Source organism: Cyprinus carpio, chromosome A15, assembly GCF_018340385.1.
Source record: "Cyprinus carpio isolate SPL01 chromosome A15, ASM1834038v1, whole genome shotgun sequence".
NCBI lineage: Eukaryota > Metazoa > Chordata > Actinopteri > Cypriniformes > Cyprinidae > Cyprinus > Cyprinus carpio.
In genome coordinates this window covers 16,123,136-16,140,293 of record NC_056586.1, presented here as the reverse complement: position 1 = coordinate 16,140,293, position 17,158 = coordinate 16,123,136, and the positions used below count along the sequence as shown (strand labels likewise).

Genomic DNA, 17,158 nt, shown 5'->3' with positions numbered 1-17,158 from the left:
ATTGTTAACAGCAGTGCAATAGCAAAATGTGACTTTGCTTATCATCATTAAACAAATGTGAGTCCTGTATACAATATGCACACAGAATGCTTCAGAATTCAAGGTATTTCCAGGATGTACATTGCCATAATATCAGAGTTTTGTTTTGCTGAACTGCTCTGTTTGACTCATAAAGAAGCATTGTTATTGAGCTGTATCTTCAGTAAGGTATCTGTCGAGCATGTCCCACTCAAAGCAGAGTAGAGTCACACACATATGTTCCCTCCAGCATGAAGCAGTGTGTAGTTCATTCCTGTCGCCTGTCACATGAGAGATAGCCTCGTGCTGACCTTGACTTTAAACAGAGCACCCTCACTGTCACAGGCTGCAGTAGATATGGTGCCAGAGCTTGGTCACTTCATTGTCTGCTCCTTGGTGAACTGGCCCATCCACAAAAGACACACTGTATATATAATCATATCATTTATCTCTAACCATGCCACACCCAGAGTTTTTCCTCTCCCTGTGTGTGCTGTTAGACTCTTTGTTGTCTGGTCTATAGATATTTAAATTCTTTTTATCTATCTTGATTTTGATCTTGATTTAAGAGTATATGTGAACAATGTGGCTGTCTCGCTGAAATAGCATTTCCATATTGGGCTCCTTGTTTCCTCGCGGCTGTGGATCCTTCTGCCATCACAATGCCAGGAAGAGTTTGGACAGCAGAGCGGCGTCTCTGACAGCCTTCTTTGTCTTCACTATCAATGAATATCTTCCGCTCACCACAGTCTTGCTGACTTCTCAGCAGCTCAAAATGTGTTGAAAACAGAGGTGGAGGCTTCCTTCAAAGAACTGACATATTCCTTCCCTATTTAAGCAGAAAGCATTTGTAAAATTGTTCTTTGTGAATGTGCACACATTTTATTTTAGCTTTAAATTATTTTTTTTCCCTAGCACACTTTGAAATAGCAAGGCTTTGGTTCTGTCATTGACATGGAAATAAAACCGTGGAGCATTATTATTATTATTATTACTATTATTATTGTCTTTCTTTAAAATACATATGCTTGTCTAATATTATTACTATTATTGGTACAAAATGCATTATAAAAACTCATCCTTTACTAGTAGATATATCTAAGATACTTGTACACTAATGATTACTTTCAGGTTTTCCTGCTAATCTAATAAACTACCTTCATGGATTGGATTTTTTTTTCACACCCTCTTTTTATCAGGCCTGATTCTCTATGTATGCTTAAGCAGTTTTACATGATTAACTGTTTTGTCTACTAGAATGAAATACCAGTACCAAAGCATACCAGTGTCTGAATATGTATTCAAGACACACATGTTCTTTCAGTTGTGTCAAAAGCTCTTACCACAGCTCTTTTCTTAATCCACAATCATAAAGCCTGGTTATCAAGAGAACTAATTAGGCTTTTCTTTGTTTTTCAGAAACCGAGCGATAGCTGATTACCTTCGTTCCAACGGATATGAAGAGGCATATTCAGTTTTCAAAAAGGAGGCGGAATTAGACGTGGTGAGTGTGGGAACCCCCCTCCATTCATACCCCAGTCAAACCAATATTTCTTAATTTGAAGTATTCCCCATTTAATTGGCGCCTCTGTATGAGGTTGTGACTGACGGCACACGTGCTGAATTAAGGCAGTGCAGAGATAATTATGATGTGTGGCAGATGTAAAGCCCGACGCTCCCTGTTGTCTCAGCGATGGTTCACATTGATAAAGGGACATACTAAATTGTGTCTCTCCATTATCACAGGGTAGACCAGGAGAATTACTCCCAATTCAGCAGAAAATGCCTTGCCGTAATGTGTCGTCTGGAAATGTGAGAGATCTTGGCACATGCAGAAGCTCTTGTTTAAGAACACTCCTGGTTGGACAGAATATAAACTGTTTATTTCCTTTGTACAGGGAAGAAAGAGCATGAATTATCGCTCAGATTTGTGAACAGAGAGGTTTTCTAAGGTGCTAAAAGCACTCTTTAATTAAACAAAATGGTATTAACACAGCTTCATTTAGGAGAAGAGATTTCATCATTGATCCTTCCTGCTGTTAAGATATTCTGAGAGGGGGCAGGGGTTTGTGACTTTAGGCATAACTGTAGGGAGGGAGCTGATGGACTGTCAGACGTCAGTCCAGAGGCTGGCACGGCTAATGGGACTGGTATTTAGCCATTGGCCAACACACATAGCAGAGGGTCCAAGCAGATGGTGGATCAGTCCTCTGTAGAGGCTTTAAATGCCCCTCTCCCTCAGAGACGCATGACACGACCTCTCTTACTCCACTTCTCATCACACAGACAGCACCTGTTCTGCTGGACATCTCTGATATTACTGCAGAAGAGCCTCTCTCCTTTTCTTCTCTTTGTCTGCCACATCCTTTTTTTTCCATTACCCATAGATCTGGAAGCTGTTGTTATGCTTTTGCATTTTTGATGGTTAGAGACCAGTCTAGTGAAAATGACGTGTACACTTCTTTCAGAAAACACAACCTTCAGATTGCTTTCCGGCTGAGACTGTGAGCTTGCATATTTATAAGCACAACCATAGAAATGTCTTCTGTCAGGGATTGGAAATGTGAGGGTTTAGTCTTGTTGAATTCTCATACTTCGGAATTAGACTGAAAGCATGAGAATGAATTGCAGATGTGAATGAAGGTAATGGTGTGTGTGTGTGTGTGTGTGTGTGTGTGTGTGTGTTTGTCAGTGTGTGTGTGTGTATATATATATATATATATATATATATATATATATATATATATATATATATATATATATATAGTGTGTGTGTGTGTGTGTATGTGTGTATGTATGTGTATATGTATATGTGTGTGTATGTATGTATGTATGTTATTATATTGTATTAATTTATTATACATTTACCCCCCCCCCCCCCAAAAAAAGACATAAGTAGTACTGTAGTTATTGTCAGCTTTTGCTACTTGATGTTTTTAGAGAATGCCAATGGCAATCATTTATCTCTCATTTTGAGAACTAAATGAAAGGTCTAGTTAGTGCTAGGCACCCTAAAGTTGATTTTTCACAGTGCGGTGTTTGTGTAATTGTAATCTTGGTAATTTTTGGATTTCAGAGGGAATTTACAGTTGCCACTAGGGGTGATGGTATATGCCTTCTTTTTTACTTTAGGCATATGTAATTCTTGATTTTTTTTTTAAAGGTGTAAGGTGTAATTCTTTTGTCATCTTATGTCACCAGAATGAGGAACTGGATAAGAAGTATGCAGGTCTTTTGGAAAAGAAATGGACCTCTGTCATCAGATTACAGAAAAAGGTTTGTGCATTTCATATTTAATGCAAATCCTATTAAGAACCATTGAGGCAGCCTTGTCTCATTGACTATTCATGGTCTGAAATGCAGCAGTTCTAAACCCTAAATTTTGGCATTTCAACTACTGGAACTATAATCCAAAAATGTAATTTTTACTCATTTTATTTGATGTGTGTGATGATGAGTCATACCCATTATGTCTTCTGCTAGGTGATGGAATTAGAGTCAAAACTGAATGAGGCAAAAGAGGAGATTAATATAGGTGGGCCAGTTGGACAGAAGCGAGACCCCAAAGAATGGATTCCCCGTCCTCCTGAGAGATACGCCCTGAGTGGCCACAGGAGTCCTGTCACCAGAGTCATTTTCCATCCTGTTTTCAGCGTCATGGTCTCTGCCTCAGAGGATGCAACAATAAAGGTGAGGTCTCCTCTGTCTTTTGTGGGTTATCAAGCACTTTGTCTGCATGATGTACGTCTCATACCCTCTAAAACTGATCTCATGTTTCTGTTAACTTGGTGTAATCAAATTGTGATTTTCAGATTTACAGTATGAAAATGGCCCATCAAATTTAGGCCGACCTGCCTTGCTAGCTGATATAATTATAGTGTCTTGCTTTGAATAAGCTGTAAATTTGACTGCAGGCTGCCACTGTCTTTTTGCTTTTTGTCTCTTTTTGCTGTTTTGATCATAGAGGGGCTCTTGAGACACACAAAATACACAAGTCTGCACAAGCAGTGTGACATTCCCATGGTAATAAGCCGAAAGCACATTGAGTCTAAACCTATTACGGGGTTTTTGACTGTTTTTAAAGTAAAGAGGAAAGCTTTTTATTTTTTAGATCAGCCAAACAATTCAGAGCTATAGTATATGCAAGGTACCCCCTTTGTTATGTTGTATTTTATTTGGAATCAGTCCTACAGAGGGTTCTTCTATTTTCCCGAACTCTTGCTTTTTGAGTGATTCAATGCCGGCAGCTACGGCCACCAACCTGAGTCTGTGCCCCCTCCTCCTGTGCCCTAGTTTTGTACTCTATGCTATTAACCCCTTCCCTAAAATACCCAGCCCTCCCAATCTTAACATGGGCAGCCCTCAACCAGACATCTAGAGCTGGTCCAAATATATTCTGCACCATTCTCTCCATCCACATATTCATAGCTATAATTGTCAGGAAGCCTGAAGCTTTGCAGCCAGATGCTTTTTTTTCTCACTTCTGTTTAGTGTAATGTAGATGTGTTAAGACGGCTATGGCAGACCTTTTTTTTCTTTTTAGCTTAAACATTTTCTTCTTTTTATGTTAATCAGCAGTTTGACAGCCACTTGACAATACAGTTCTCCTTCTGCTTAGCCTTGTTATTGAATCAGCTGAAGGGTTTGCTGTTCAGTTTCATGCACAAGTATGGTTTTTTTTTTTCTCTTCTCTCCAGACTGTGATATTTTATGCATGTGCATGAACATATGACGTGTGTTGAAACATGCAGGAAAATCTTTCATCTCCACAATTTGTCTGAAATGTCAAAACTCTAGTCTAAAATAAGCCCATTTGGTTTATGCAGCACTATGCAGTTGATTTTTTAGCAAGCTCTCTTATTTTTCCTTTCCCTTGCTTTTGAAGCCTGGTTATATACACTCTTGGTTCAGGCTGTTTTTCAGATAAAAATTAACTGATTTTTAGGGATGCACGATATACCGGACCGTGTTAGTTATTGGCAAATTTTGCTTGTTTGTTTGTTTGTTTGTTTGTCTATCTATTCAGTTAATCTGTTTATTAAATTATTCTTTCCTTTATCCAAAATAAACCAAAAATATATGAATTGTGCATGCAAGTTTTCTTTTTTACATTTACATAGCCTTAACTTTACAACAAAAGGTAAAACTTTAGTTAATCTTTAAATGAATACCCCCCTTTTTTTCTTTTTTTTATAACTAATGTACATTATAATGTTTTGAGGCCTAAATCTACTTGGTGCATTTAAAAATATTTAGTTTTAGTGTTTATCTTTAATATATTTCTAGGCCAAATAGCATATAATTTCAGTATTGGCCATTTATTGTTATCTGCCAAAACATGAAAATAATTATCGCCACTGGTATCAGCCAGAATTTTAGCTCGAGTTTGCTGTGGTTCTACAATTCTCCTTTTTTATTTACTTTGTTTTGATTTGTGTTGTAAAGGTGAGTAAGTTGATGATCAGGTGCATAAAGACAGATCAATGAGGGCAGATATAAGTAGTATACACTCTGTGTAATAGTATTGCAGTCTCAGCTACATGGTTAAAGCTTACTTGCATGACTAACCCAGGTGTGCCACATCAGGCTTTTCATGTGCATGTTTTCTATCAGAACACGACTTGTTGGGTTCTGTCTCCCTTTTTGGAAGCAGGAGACCGATAGAAGGGTAGCAGGTAGAAGGGCTTCTGTCACCGGCCCCCTGTGCAGAAGACAGCTTATCCTTGTGTGTCTGCCACCTAGAAACTGCTGAAACCTGATCTTCACATTAAGCCTTGAGGCTGTTTATCATACTGCTGCATCCACGCGAACAAGCAGATAACATTCAGCTCACTTCACAGAAATGCTTTAATGATAAAGAAAATAATGAAAACTGAATTTTAGGGAAAACACCATGTCAAAATATTCTGGATGAAATGTTCAGATTATATCCAGGGGGCAGTCTGGCATCTTAGATGGTGTTTAAAATCTGGCTTTATGACAGATGTTTCACTGAATATATAATAGCAGCTACAAGCCCAGACCTGCCTTTTATGCTTTACCTTATCATAACTAGTTGCCAAACAAGTTAATGGCTTTTTTTATTGGAAAGATGCTCATTTTGGGCTAAAATGTGTTTTTTGTGTCTGATCCAGGTATGGGACTATGAAACAGGTGACTTTGAGCGGACCCTCAAGGGCCACACAGACTCGGTGCAGGACATTTCCTTTGACCATACTGGAAAGCTGCTAGCCTCCTGTTCAGCGGACATGACCATAAAGCTCTGGGACTTCCAGGGCTTTGAGTGTATCAGGACCATGCACGGTGAGCATGGTGTCATATGTTGTCATTGGTTCCAGGAGCTGTTATGAGCGGGGGGGCGTCTCAGGGGGGAATAGAGTGTCAGGAGGCAGGTTTTGAATGTAGCTCATTAATATGCCAGCTTGCCAAAAATCCATAAGAGAGATTCTTTCTGTGTTAGAAGGCATCCTTTAACACATTTTCTCAAATATTACTGTGCTGTTTAGGAACGTTTTTTTTTGTTTTTGTTTGTTTTTGTTTGTTTTTTATTTTTATTTTTTTTATTATTATATTACATCAAATTACAAAAAAGTTAATGCTGCTGTAAGGCTTTATCTAATTTGTCACCTATAGGAGTGATGGTAAACTTGACATTGTTCTCTCTTCTGGCTGCTGTTACCAGTTTCTCTATATTTTCTTCCTCTTTTTGAAAGTTGTGAAAACAGCATCTTGGTGTTTTTCTTTTGCTATTTAAGCAAATGATAACTCAAAAAAATATGTTTGCGGTAGTCTCCCATTCACTGCTATAGAAGTTTACCCAACTGAGAAACCCAGAAATAGAGCTCCATTATATAATTAAAATATAATATATATATATATATATATATAATATACTGTAATAATGTATTACACTTTCCTAAAATTAAGATTTATTTTTAGAGCATTTTATCAATTTTTCCCCCACTCTACGAAAGTGGGATCCTGTCCTTGCTCTCAGAATGTATTTCTGAAGATGTGCCCATGTTTAAAATCCTAATTGCTTGGTAAATTTGAATAGCTTTGGAAATGTGAGCCTTCAGGCTTTTCTAATGGGAGACTACAGCTCCAGTGAATTTGCATTTTGTCTTACAGGTTCTTTATTATGTCAACATATCTTCCCCTGTGTTAGATGGATAGTTAACACTTTAAGTGTCATGAAATCCCCCATTTCAGTTTGGGTAAGATCTCACCACAGGTTTGGAAAAGCGCAAAAACAGCTGGTGTGAAAAGCTGTGAAGAGAAGGGGGATGGGGGCATAATTCTCTGCCATCCAGCCACATACATTCCACTAATTATGAGGTTCAAACCGTATCAAAACCTCACTAATGCACACTGCAATTCACAGTTACATGCAAAAAAAAAAAAGCTCAAATATTTAAACAGTTTTGTAAGCTCAGTGATCTGCGTTTGCACATATATGTGCTTTTGCATTGATTCAGGAATGCATCAGCTGGTTGGTTAACAGTAATGATCAACCCTCTACAATGCAAGTAAATCACTCATATATGTGACTAAATCTTCACTCTTGGTGTCTAAATGATGTCTAACATTAGCCATTGGCTAATAAATTCTTAGATTTTACTCGCCAGTGTATGAGTTGGAGGCTAAGTATAAGTTTAGCACAGAGATATTTTCACTCGCCTTACAGGCTGACTTAGCCCTTCAGAGTTTAACTCTCCGTCAAGCGATCTGTGCTATTTTTCAATTCATCTCAATGGATGTGTAGCGTACCTGTATTTGATGTACCGTAAATTGTAGTGTGAAGGCGCATGACTCGCTGTCACTTTGCTGAGAGCGCCGTGTTTCTCACACACATGCAGAGAGCGAGAGAGTTTTACATACCATGCAGAATTGACATGCTACATGTAAACAATATTCCTTGTTGTATTTTCCTGTCAAAATTACGGAGTTCATTTGGAATTCTTCAGCTTTTAAGAATAACCATAAGATACTACTGGTTTCTCTGGTAATGGGCGGAACTAATGCACCAAAAGGCAATCTCATTGGATGGCGCTCACCTATTATCATTAGTTTATCAATCTGGCAAGTAGAATTTAGAAAAATTTACCAATGTGTGCATAGAGGGTTGAATGATGGATAGTGTCGGTTCAATGTTGCTTGTGAAGTTGAAAAATCTAGTAAAAAATCTTTTGACTTTCACAATTTATAAATGTTTGTTAAATTCATAAAAAAACATCTTTTTATGTGTCATGACGAAAACAAATTAAGTGTTCTCAGAGTTTTCCTCAAGTCATTTGTAATCCATATCAAAAATGGTGGTGGTGATAATCCAAATAACGTGTGTACCAGCTTGTAATATCCAAAAATCCAAAGGCTTGTAATTTACACCCATCACTAAAGCTGGCATGTTTCCCTGAGACAAGGGTAGACCGTTCTAGCACAGATTTGAAGAGGTGGCAAAGGGACCCCCCCTTCCTTCTGTTTGCAAGTCCCCCTTCTGCTCCAGCTCTCGCTCACTCACTCTCTCTCTCTCTCTCTCTCTCTCTCTCTCTCTCTCTCTCTCTCTCTCTCTCTCTCTCTCCTCTCTCTTCTCTCTCTCTCTCTCTCTCTCTCTCTCTCTCTCTCTCTCTCTTATCTCTCTCTCTCTCTCTCTCTCTCTCTCTCTCTCTCTCTCTCTCTCTCTCTCTCTCCCCATCTCGCTTCATGGGTCGGCTGCTTTAGCGGAAGATTAGGAGATTTGGACAGCAGTTTAATTATCCTCTTCGAGACGAGATAACATTTTGTGGTTCTCCTCCCATATTTAAGACTGCTTTTTCTAGGCTACTTAGTTTCATCATCTATTCAGGAGCTTAAAAATTGTGTTCTATGTAATTAGCTCATCCCTTTCTCCGAACACTGTGAGAACAAAGCAGCCCAAGGCAAATTAGCAGCTTCTTATTCTCCATTAAATTGTTCAATATGTTTTAAAGCTTAACCACTCATTGTCAGATCCTAATGTGCATGACTGTTTGATTTGTATGGTAGAAATGTGTATATTATGTGCTGAATCCAAAAATGAATTCAGTGTATCCATCTCCGACATTGTTGGTTCTTCTTTAGATGACAATTTCAGGACAATCTGAAATATTTAATACTTAATTCTTTTCTTTATTTTTTTTCAGGGCATGACCATAATGTTTCATCTGTAGCTATTATGCCCAATGGAGATCACATAGTTTCTGCCTCAAGGGATAAAACCATTAAAATGTGGGAGGTGGCCACTGGGTAAGTCATTTAGCAAATGCTGTATGCAGGTTTCATCCTTTTAACTTGAAATTTCTTAAAATGTACTTATTGGATAAAGTCCTGGGCTGGCAAAACAAAGCTTGGTGATCTTAATGTACCCCAACCATAGCTTGCTACAACAAAACTGTCCAACAATACAGTTACTGTATTGAGTTCTTCAGCTGAAAAGCACATGTGTAAATGTTTAACAAGTAACAAAGTGAAATTTTTGTTGTTATAATCAAATGGGGCATTCACATACATTTTTTTCAGTTAAAAATATTAACGCAAATAACACCGGTGTGGAGCTAGGGTTGGCCACCCCACTCACAACTGCTGCTTCTGTCTCCTTTTTTTCTTGACAAGAATTGCATTTATTTAGATGCAGACCGTCTTTATCACCACATCAACTGAGAGACTTTTCAAACGTGCACTAGTCAAACAAGCGCAGAAACAGCACAGGAGACGGGAGCTTCAGTAGAACAACAGAGATGAAATGTTGTCAGGCCATATGCCAGTATAAACTAATTTTCCTGTCCTGTCAGCCATTATACTATGCTCTTCAGTTGCACGCACAAATGCGGCGGCAGCGCTTTAGCTTGTATCATTTCATATTAAAGTGCAAAAGAAAATACGAGCATGCATTGTCAGAGAGAGAGTCTAAATGTCTGCTTTTAATGAAGATGATCGCGTGTTGAGCATCTGCATTTTATTTTCGGTTTCATTTGCAGCATTTTGCACTTCAGCTTTCTAAAGAGAGATACTCATCTGCGGAGATATGTGTTGCATTAGTGCTGTCATATCTGACTATAAAGGCCCCGATATACTTCAAATGAAGTTCTTTTTCGTTCTTCGTTTAAAGGTAAAAAGAAGTTTGAAAAGGCTAAACGACGGTATACTGTTTTCGAACATTCCGACACCCCCGCGCTGGTGGAGGCGGGGTTGTTTACGTGTCACGCCGCCCGTGTGTAGCCCCTAAACACAACGATGGCGGCTGTGAGAGAAGAACAGTTTCGTAAACATCTGGCCGTAGCATTGATCTATTCAATGGCAAAGAAAAAGAATGAGAACAAGCGACTTAGATGTTATGTGCGTCCACTTAACGAAAACAGAAAGAATGATGGCGAGTTTGCCCTTTTTATTCAATAAATGCGGAGCACAGATGAGGAAGTGCATTTTTCATACTTCAGAATGTGTGCCGTGCGGTTTGTCGATCTCTTGAAAAGGGTATCGCCATGTGTAAAACATGCAAAAATGCACAGGATTGACAGCACTATATTTTATAATAGAAATGTTCTTGACAATGATAATTGTGGTTAAATCTGTGTTTGTTGGCATTCGTAAACAGGTACTGTGTCAAAACATTCACCGGCCACAGAGAGTGGGTGCGCATGGTGCGACCCAACCAAGATGGGACCCTGATCGCCAGTTGTTCTAATGATCAGACGGTGCGCGTTTGGGTGGTGGCCACAAAAGAATGCAAGGCGGAGCTGCGCGAGCACGAGCATGTTGTGGAGTGCATTTCTTGGGCCCCTGAAAGTGCCCATCCCACCATCCTAGAGGCAACTGGCTCAGAGGTGAGAGCACACAGTGAAAATAACATTTTTAATGGGAAATATTTATGCCATTCAATATGTTCAATATTTTTTGATGCTTTCTAAAACTGCTTTAACAGCGATTCCTAAATAAGCAGATTCTTTACAATGAACCCATTTCACTCTTGCCAATAGACAATGGATCTTTTTTGTCCACAAAACTGTACCTTAATGCAGAATTTTAGTATTGATTATTGTAAATGAAAATCATATTTAGGTTTGCACTTTTACTCTGTGTATTTGTGATGTGTAATTTGTTCACTACTGGTAATAAGTAATAGTAACATGTAATATGCACAAAATGAATACAGTAAAATACCAGGTAAAAAAAAAATTCTAAAAGAAGTCTACAAAGAGGCATTAAGAAACCAGTTCTCAGATGCTGCTACAGGTCAACCGGGCATTTTTTCCACTTCTTTTAACCTTGCATTAAAAATAAAAGGTTTGAATCAATGGATCTTTGTTTGTGTAAATAATCAGTGCATTATCGTTTGAAATTATTATTGGTCTCTACTTTGCTGTGTCCTTTAAACACATTTTGATGGGTCCTTTGATTTTCAACTGATCATCTAAATTTATGTACAATGGTTTGAAATAGACTGTTAAATGACATAGGTGGTATTAGCACTTGATGGCCTAAGGTGAAGAACGTACCATTTGGATTTTTTTGCCGGTCTTATGATCAACTGTGTCCAATTTCATCTTTATCTGATGAACCATTATCCTTCACAGCATGTGGAATACAGCCTTGAACCTTCACAGTAATTACTATTGTTATGTAGAGGAAACTTTCTCCTCTGTTAAAAAGTGAACATATTTAGTCAGTCATCTTTGATCGTGTAAAACCTGTTCAGGTGGAATTAAAACGTAAATCTCTTGACATCAGTAACAATGTTACAGATGTTAATTACAAAGCCTTGTATGTCATTACAGCAGCTCTGTCCAAAGGTTTAAATGTGCCTGAACACACTTGTCTGAGCATGCCAGCCTCTCGGCAAGAGCAATTTTGATTTTAATGTGTCTGTTCGCACTCCCCCTCTAGCAGAGTTGGCCTTTTATGGAGGTAGAGTAATAGATAAGGCCTTGAATGTAATGACCATCCATACTTTGCAGAGCTATCTAAATGAATTATCACCCCAAACACCTCTGCTCTTGTTATATCCCCCTTTTCATTGACTGCATGAGATGTGTAATGGCTCTCAGTACTAAGGTGTGGTATTCAAAGTGTTATGACTGGATGTCTGATATATGCGCCTCTGCTAGAGTCTCAGCCACCTCTAATGATGCTGTTTGTAGTGCATCAGTCTTAATAAAGCGGTTTCAGTAACCTTGTTGTGGGATAAAGACTTACCCAAACACTATTGCATTTTCCTTCTAGGAAGAACTGTAAATATGTATCTATACACACTTGCCGATGTTATAAATCAGTGTTGGGGAAGCTGCTTTAATAATATCTTTGACACAAAAACCATGTTTATTTTAGAATGAATGTTTTCAAACCGACACTAAATATAACCAGAATGTAGAAGGTTCAAATGCTCAGTATTTTTTCATGTTTTTTTTTTCCTGCTAGACCAAGAAGAGCGGGAAACCTGGTCCTTTCCTGTTGTCTGGTTCCAGAGACAAAACTATCAAGATGTGGGATGTGAGCACTGGCATGTGCCTTATGACACTGGTGAGTCTGTGTTATAATATTACTCTGATTCTCTGAAGTGTGATTATTTGAGAAGCTTTATGCTTTTGTCCAAATCTGAAAAATTTAGTTTGGTGTCGTCTTCAGGTTGGCCATGATAACTGGGTGCGTGGGGTTCTTGTGCACCCTGGAGGAAAGTTCATCGTGAGCTGCGCTGATGACAAGACTTTGAGGATCTGGGACTACAAAAACAAGCGCTGCATGAAGACCTTGAGTGCCCATGAACATTTTGTTACCTCTCTGGGTAAGCAGTCGTATAAACACTCATCTTCTCTCACAGGTTTCTGATGTTGTTTGAAATGCATATCAGTTGGAAGGGTAAAGATGCCTTTTAGAAGTGTACAGTGCATCCTCGCTTCCCCAAAGAGGGATTTCTCAGGTTAAGATTGAGTTTGTTACTATACAAAAGGTAGTCCTTTCAGCCGTTGGCAGCATAACGCATGACGCTGAACCCTCTAGTCTTTCAACTGCCTGAGTCCAGATCTTTTCAGTGAATCAAGGCACTGAAGCTCTCTTGAGATACTTGATGTTATTCAGCCAGCTCCCCTGCAGGCTCCTGTGAAGCTTCAAACTTGCTTTTAAAAGCACTTCAGTACGCAGCACTCGTCTTCCAGACTATTGATTTGAAACAATGGTTTTGGTGTGAGTAGAGAACTGAGTGTTTGTTTGAGGCTTCAGGTCTCTCGACAGTGGTTGAGCTTGTGAATCCTGCTATTTGAAGTCTTTTATGTTTGTTTTAAAAGTTGAAATGTGTCATTTCTGTGGCATAAGCGTCACCAAATGGAACTGGTACAGTTAGGATTTTCAAACAAGATATTTCCCTCCTCCTCCATTGGTCAAATGATTTTAAATCATGCCATTGACTGAGCTAATGCTACCATGTTGGACTGATCACAGTTTGAGGAAAAATATTACATTTATGTTACATATTCATTATATCAACCAAAATTTGGCATTTTTTAAATCATTGTAATTCGGGTGATGAGAAGTGTTGGAAGTGGGACCTTTATTTTGACAGCGCTAAGAATGACAGGGCCTCGATACACGCCATCAGAAAATGCATATTGGTTGATCACTAATCTTAATATCATTTTTGAGCTCAAGTCTGTGTTCCTAAAGTACAGTGTCTCTAATCTCTCCGCAGATTTCCACAAGTCAGCTCCGTACGTCGTCACCGGGAGCGTAGATCAAACAGTAAAAGTGTGGGAGTGTCGCTGATCATACCCCCAGGACCCCTCAAAGCACCTACTGCTCTCCTCCACCCCCCCGGACCCATTCCACTTCCCCCTCAGCTTCCTCCTGCTCTTCTGGATGCACTCGAACACCACGGTTATCACCCACTGAGCTCCAGTTCAATAACGTGTCCTTTTATGTAAATTATTCTGGATGTAGATCGAGCTATTAAATGAAAAAAAAAAAAAAAAAAAGAAAAAAGTATTCTTGCATGTTGAATCCAAAACTGTATACTGTAAATTTACATGATGTTGTCTAGAAGTACCATAGGTTTAACACAGGCTGATCTTTCACTCAGCCTGACCTACCGAAGGCAGAAGCTGACTGGGTTAAATGTAGGGCACTAAACTGATAATTTAATGACAGTGTCTGATTTATTTTGTCAATATTTGTTTTCTATTTTTTTGTTTTGTTTTGTTTTCTTCCACTGTCTTAGTCTGTTTGTGCCTAGCTTGGAGACCTTTTAAGGGGCAAAGGCTACAGAACGAACCTATAATGCTGAGGTGGAGAGTTGATCTGATCATCTATGCGGCTTGTTATCAGAGTTATTCTGTAGCTTTTTTACATCACTTCTGGAGTGTACTTACCATTCTCTTCTTGTGGATTTAGATAACATTTAATGGTTGCATCTAAGAACGTTTCATGTGTTTTTGTCTGGAAACCTTTGGGAATAAATCTTTGTACGCTTGTCATGACACGTCCTACTGAGAAATACAATCCCAGAGACATGACTTTACACTGTAAGAAAGAATTGTGCTTAATTATAGGAGTGAATTTGTATGAAACTCCTGCATCCAAAAAGCCATGCTGAATAGTGGGCGGCAAGAGTATTTTTTTTCTTTTTCTTTTTTTTTATGATTAATAGGTGGTTTTTTTAGTGATTATTATTTTTTTGTCATTGGTGAGTTGAATCTGTCATTTAGGAGCACTTCAAACTTACAAGCATCATAACCGTTGCCTCTACGAAGCACTTGATTTGACCCTTGATGTTTGTTGTTAAAGTCGCATTCTAATGAAGATGTCCTGATTCTTTGTTGTTTAATGATCTTGTTGCCCCATGGCAGTTGCACTGAGATTTGAGTTCACAAAAGACATTTGATGCAGAAACCGCAACCCTCAGTTTGGACCTAAGGTGCAAAGCATGACAAGGGCTCAAAGTTTCCTCTCATCAGAGGGATGTGCAAAAATCAGTCCTAAAAGACTTGGTGCAACGCTTTCCATGGTGAAAAAATGGAACTATGAGCTTATGATGAAATAAATCTACACTCAATACTGTGGGAAGCTCAATCTTATAATAAACCAGTGAGTTGTGGAGCTACAAACTAATGATCTGCCTGTTCTCTCTGTGGAGACCCTTAATGGTGACTCCAATTGTAAAGGGATCTTGAAACTGTGGACCATAGCTGAATATCCCTAAAATAACCACAGGTGCTCAAGCAATTACTATGGAGTGATGAGTGGCACATTCTCTGCTATATCTCTTAATAAATATACAAATAAATACACAGTGGGAAATGATTTGATAAAACCTTAAACATGGAGATAAACCATTCCATATCTTTTAAGGAGAATATATGCCTTTTGACTTTGTGCGAAGACAAAAGGAATTCAGTTAAATTGCACATCCCTGCTATTGTTAGATCTTTGGTCACATCGGACTGAAGGTTTACATGATGTAAGACTTCAAAATGCATAAACCGATATAATTTTAATTAGCCTTTTCATTCCAATGCAATTATATAATAAAGAATTCACTGCTTAACCATGCTATTATCAAGCGATTTCCTGTTGTGTGTGTACTGGATGTACCTACTGCTGCTGAAAATCTGATGGTGACTAGTCTGAGATCTGTACCTGTCCACGTAGCACTGCTGCATGTAACCGTACTGAGGATTGAGCTGTCTGGTGGGGAACCATTGGCCGCATTTGATGTCTGACCATCCATGTCAAAGTGACATATCTTTTGAAAATATATACATAAATATGTTGCGCCATGATTAATGGTTAATAAAGCTAGACACCCTACCAGATAGGTCTCCTGGCATGCTAGGGCCGCTCAGTACGTGGTTGTAGAGGCTGATCTGTGTGTGCTTGTAAGAAGGAAGATGACTTTATTTCGCTATGGGATTGTGGCAGACTGAGCAAGCCAAGGGAGAATTGCCCATAACAAGAAAAGCACCAATGATGCCTCCTTTAGTGTCTTGATTTTGATGCTGGTGGAGACGATTAACATTGGTTCTACAGTCACTTGACTGTTACACAGCACAGAAATAGATTCAGAAGTACTGGAGCTGTAAACCTAAACCAAAAAAAAGTGGATAATTTTGGTCAATTGCGATTTAAACATGCATTTACATTGTCCAGAGTTTATTATCCCCATAAGCAGTGCTGCTCCCTTATAATTGGCTTTCCTCAAGACCTTAAAGGTCTTGGTTTGACAATGATGATGTCCTGTTTATACGTGTCCAGAGAGAAAGTTTGCCATTCGCAGGTCCCAAGCAATCCCACTGCTGCACACGCTGGATGGGTTCATGTACAGACAGACTTGTGAGGGTCCTGTCTGTAGGTCCATCCTCCAGCCACAGGTCTATCATCAGCTATTACTTTGTGAATAGACTGGAGGCTTCAGACTTCACAGCTTGAATGGGACTCTTTGCTTTTTATGGTATCACTGTTCACACAGCCAATTGTTAACAATATATCTGGATGTTATTGTTTGCAGCAGAATTAAAGAAAAAAAATATGAATGTTTTGTCTGTTGGTAGTGATGCTGTATGAATGGAGTCAAACAGGGAAGTGACAATGGTTACCAATGGTTCCAGTTTATTACAATACTTCAGATATTGCACTTCAAAATTTGGTTTATAGGTTACAAAACAGGAAAGAAAAACTTTCACTACTTATTCAAACATATAGTTTCATTTTCAAGCCAAGAAACACATTTTGATAATTATACTATCTAAAAATTGGTTGGCCAATAAACAAATACATAAAATTATTAACATGTAAATAAAACAATAAAAAAATGGGAAAAAATCTAAAAAAAATATCATGCAATAAAGTTCTAAGTAGTTTTAAACTAAATGCAAGAGGTGACATTTAGGTCTCATTAGCAATTTTAGTTTGTGAATATAATATTTGTATGTGGAATATAAAGTTTAAATCGCCTTACTATTATTAGAGAATAATTTGTATTATAGGAAATAGCTTTTCTATAATACGTTGTATGTGTTAGTCTTTTTTTTTTTCATTTATAAATAGGGAAATATAAAAACAATAATCAACAGTTGAAAAAACAGCCATGGGAAAAGAAAAATTATAATGAATTAAAAAAAAAAGTATAATAGTAAATGAC

General features: G+C 38.3%; 1 protein-coding gene across 1 annotated transcript in view; it reads left to right on the top strand.

Annotated features, from left to right (window-relative positions):
- Positions 1–16,550, top strand: part of LOC122133924 (lissencephaly-1 homolog A-like) — a 31,178-nt gene extending 14,628 nt beyond the window's left edge. The window contains exons 3-11 of the mRNA XM_042771228.1: positions 1,438–1,522; positions 3,220–3,294; positions 3,502–3,708; positions 6,153–6,321; positions 9,180–9,282; positions 10,631–10,859; positions 12,451–12,552; positions 12,658–12,814; positions 13,715–16,550. Coding sequence (XP_042627162.1) covers positions 1,438–1,522; positions 3,220–3,294; positions 3,502–3,708; positions 6,153–6,321; positions 9,180–9,282; positions 10,631–10,859; positions 12,451–12,552; positions 12,658–12,814; positions 13,715–13,788 — 1,201 coding nt within the window. The 3' untranslated portion in view covers positions 13,789–16,550. The remainder of the gene's footprint in view (positions 1–1,437; positions 1,523–3,219; positions 3,295–3,501; positions 3,709–6,152; positions 6,322–9,179; positions 9,283–10,630; positions 10,860–12,450; positions 12,553–12,657; positions 12,815–13,714) is intronic.
- The last annotated feature ends 608 nt before the right edge of the window (positions 16,551–17,158 follow it).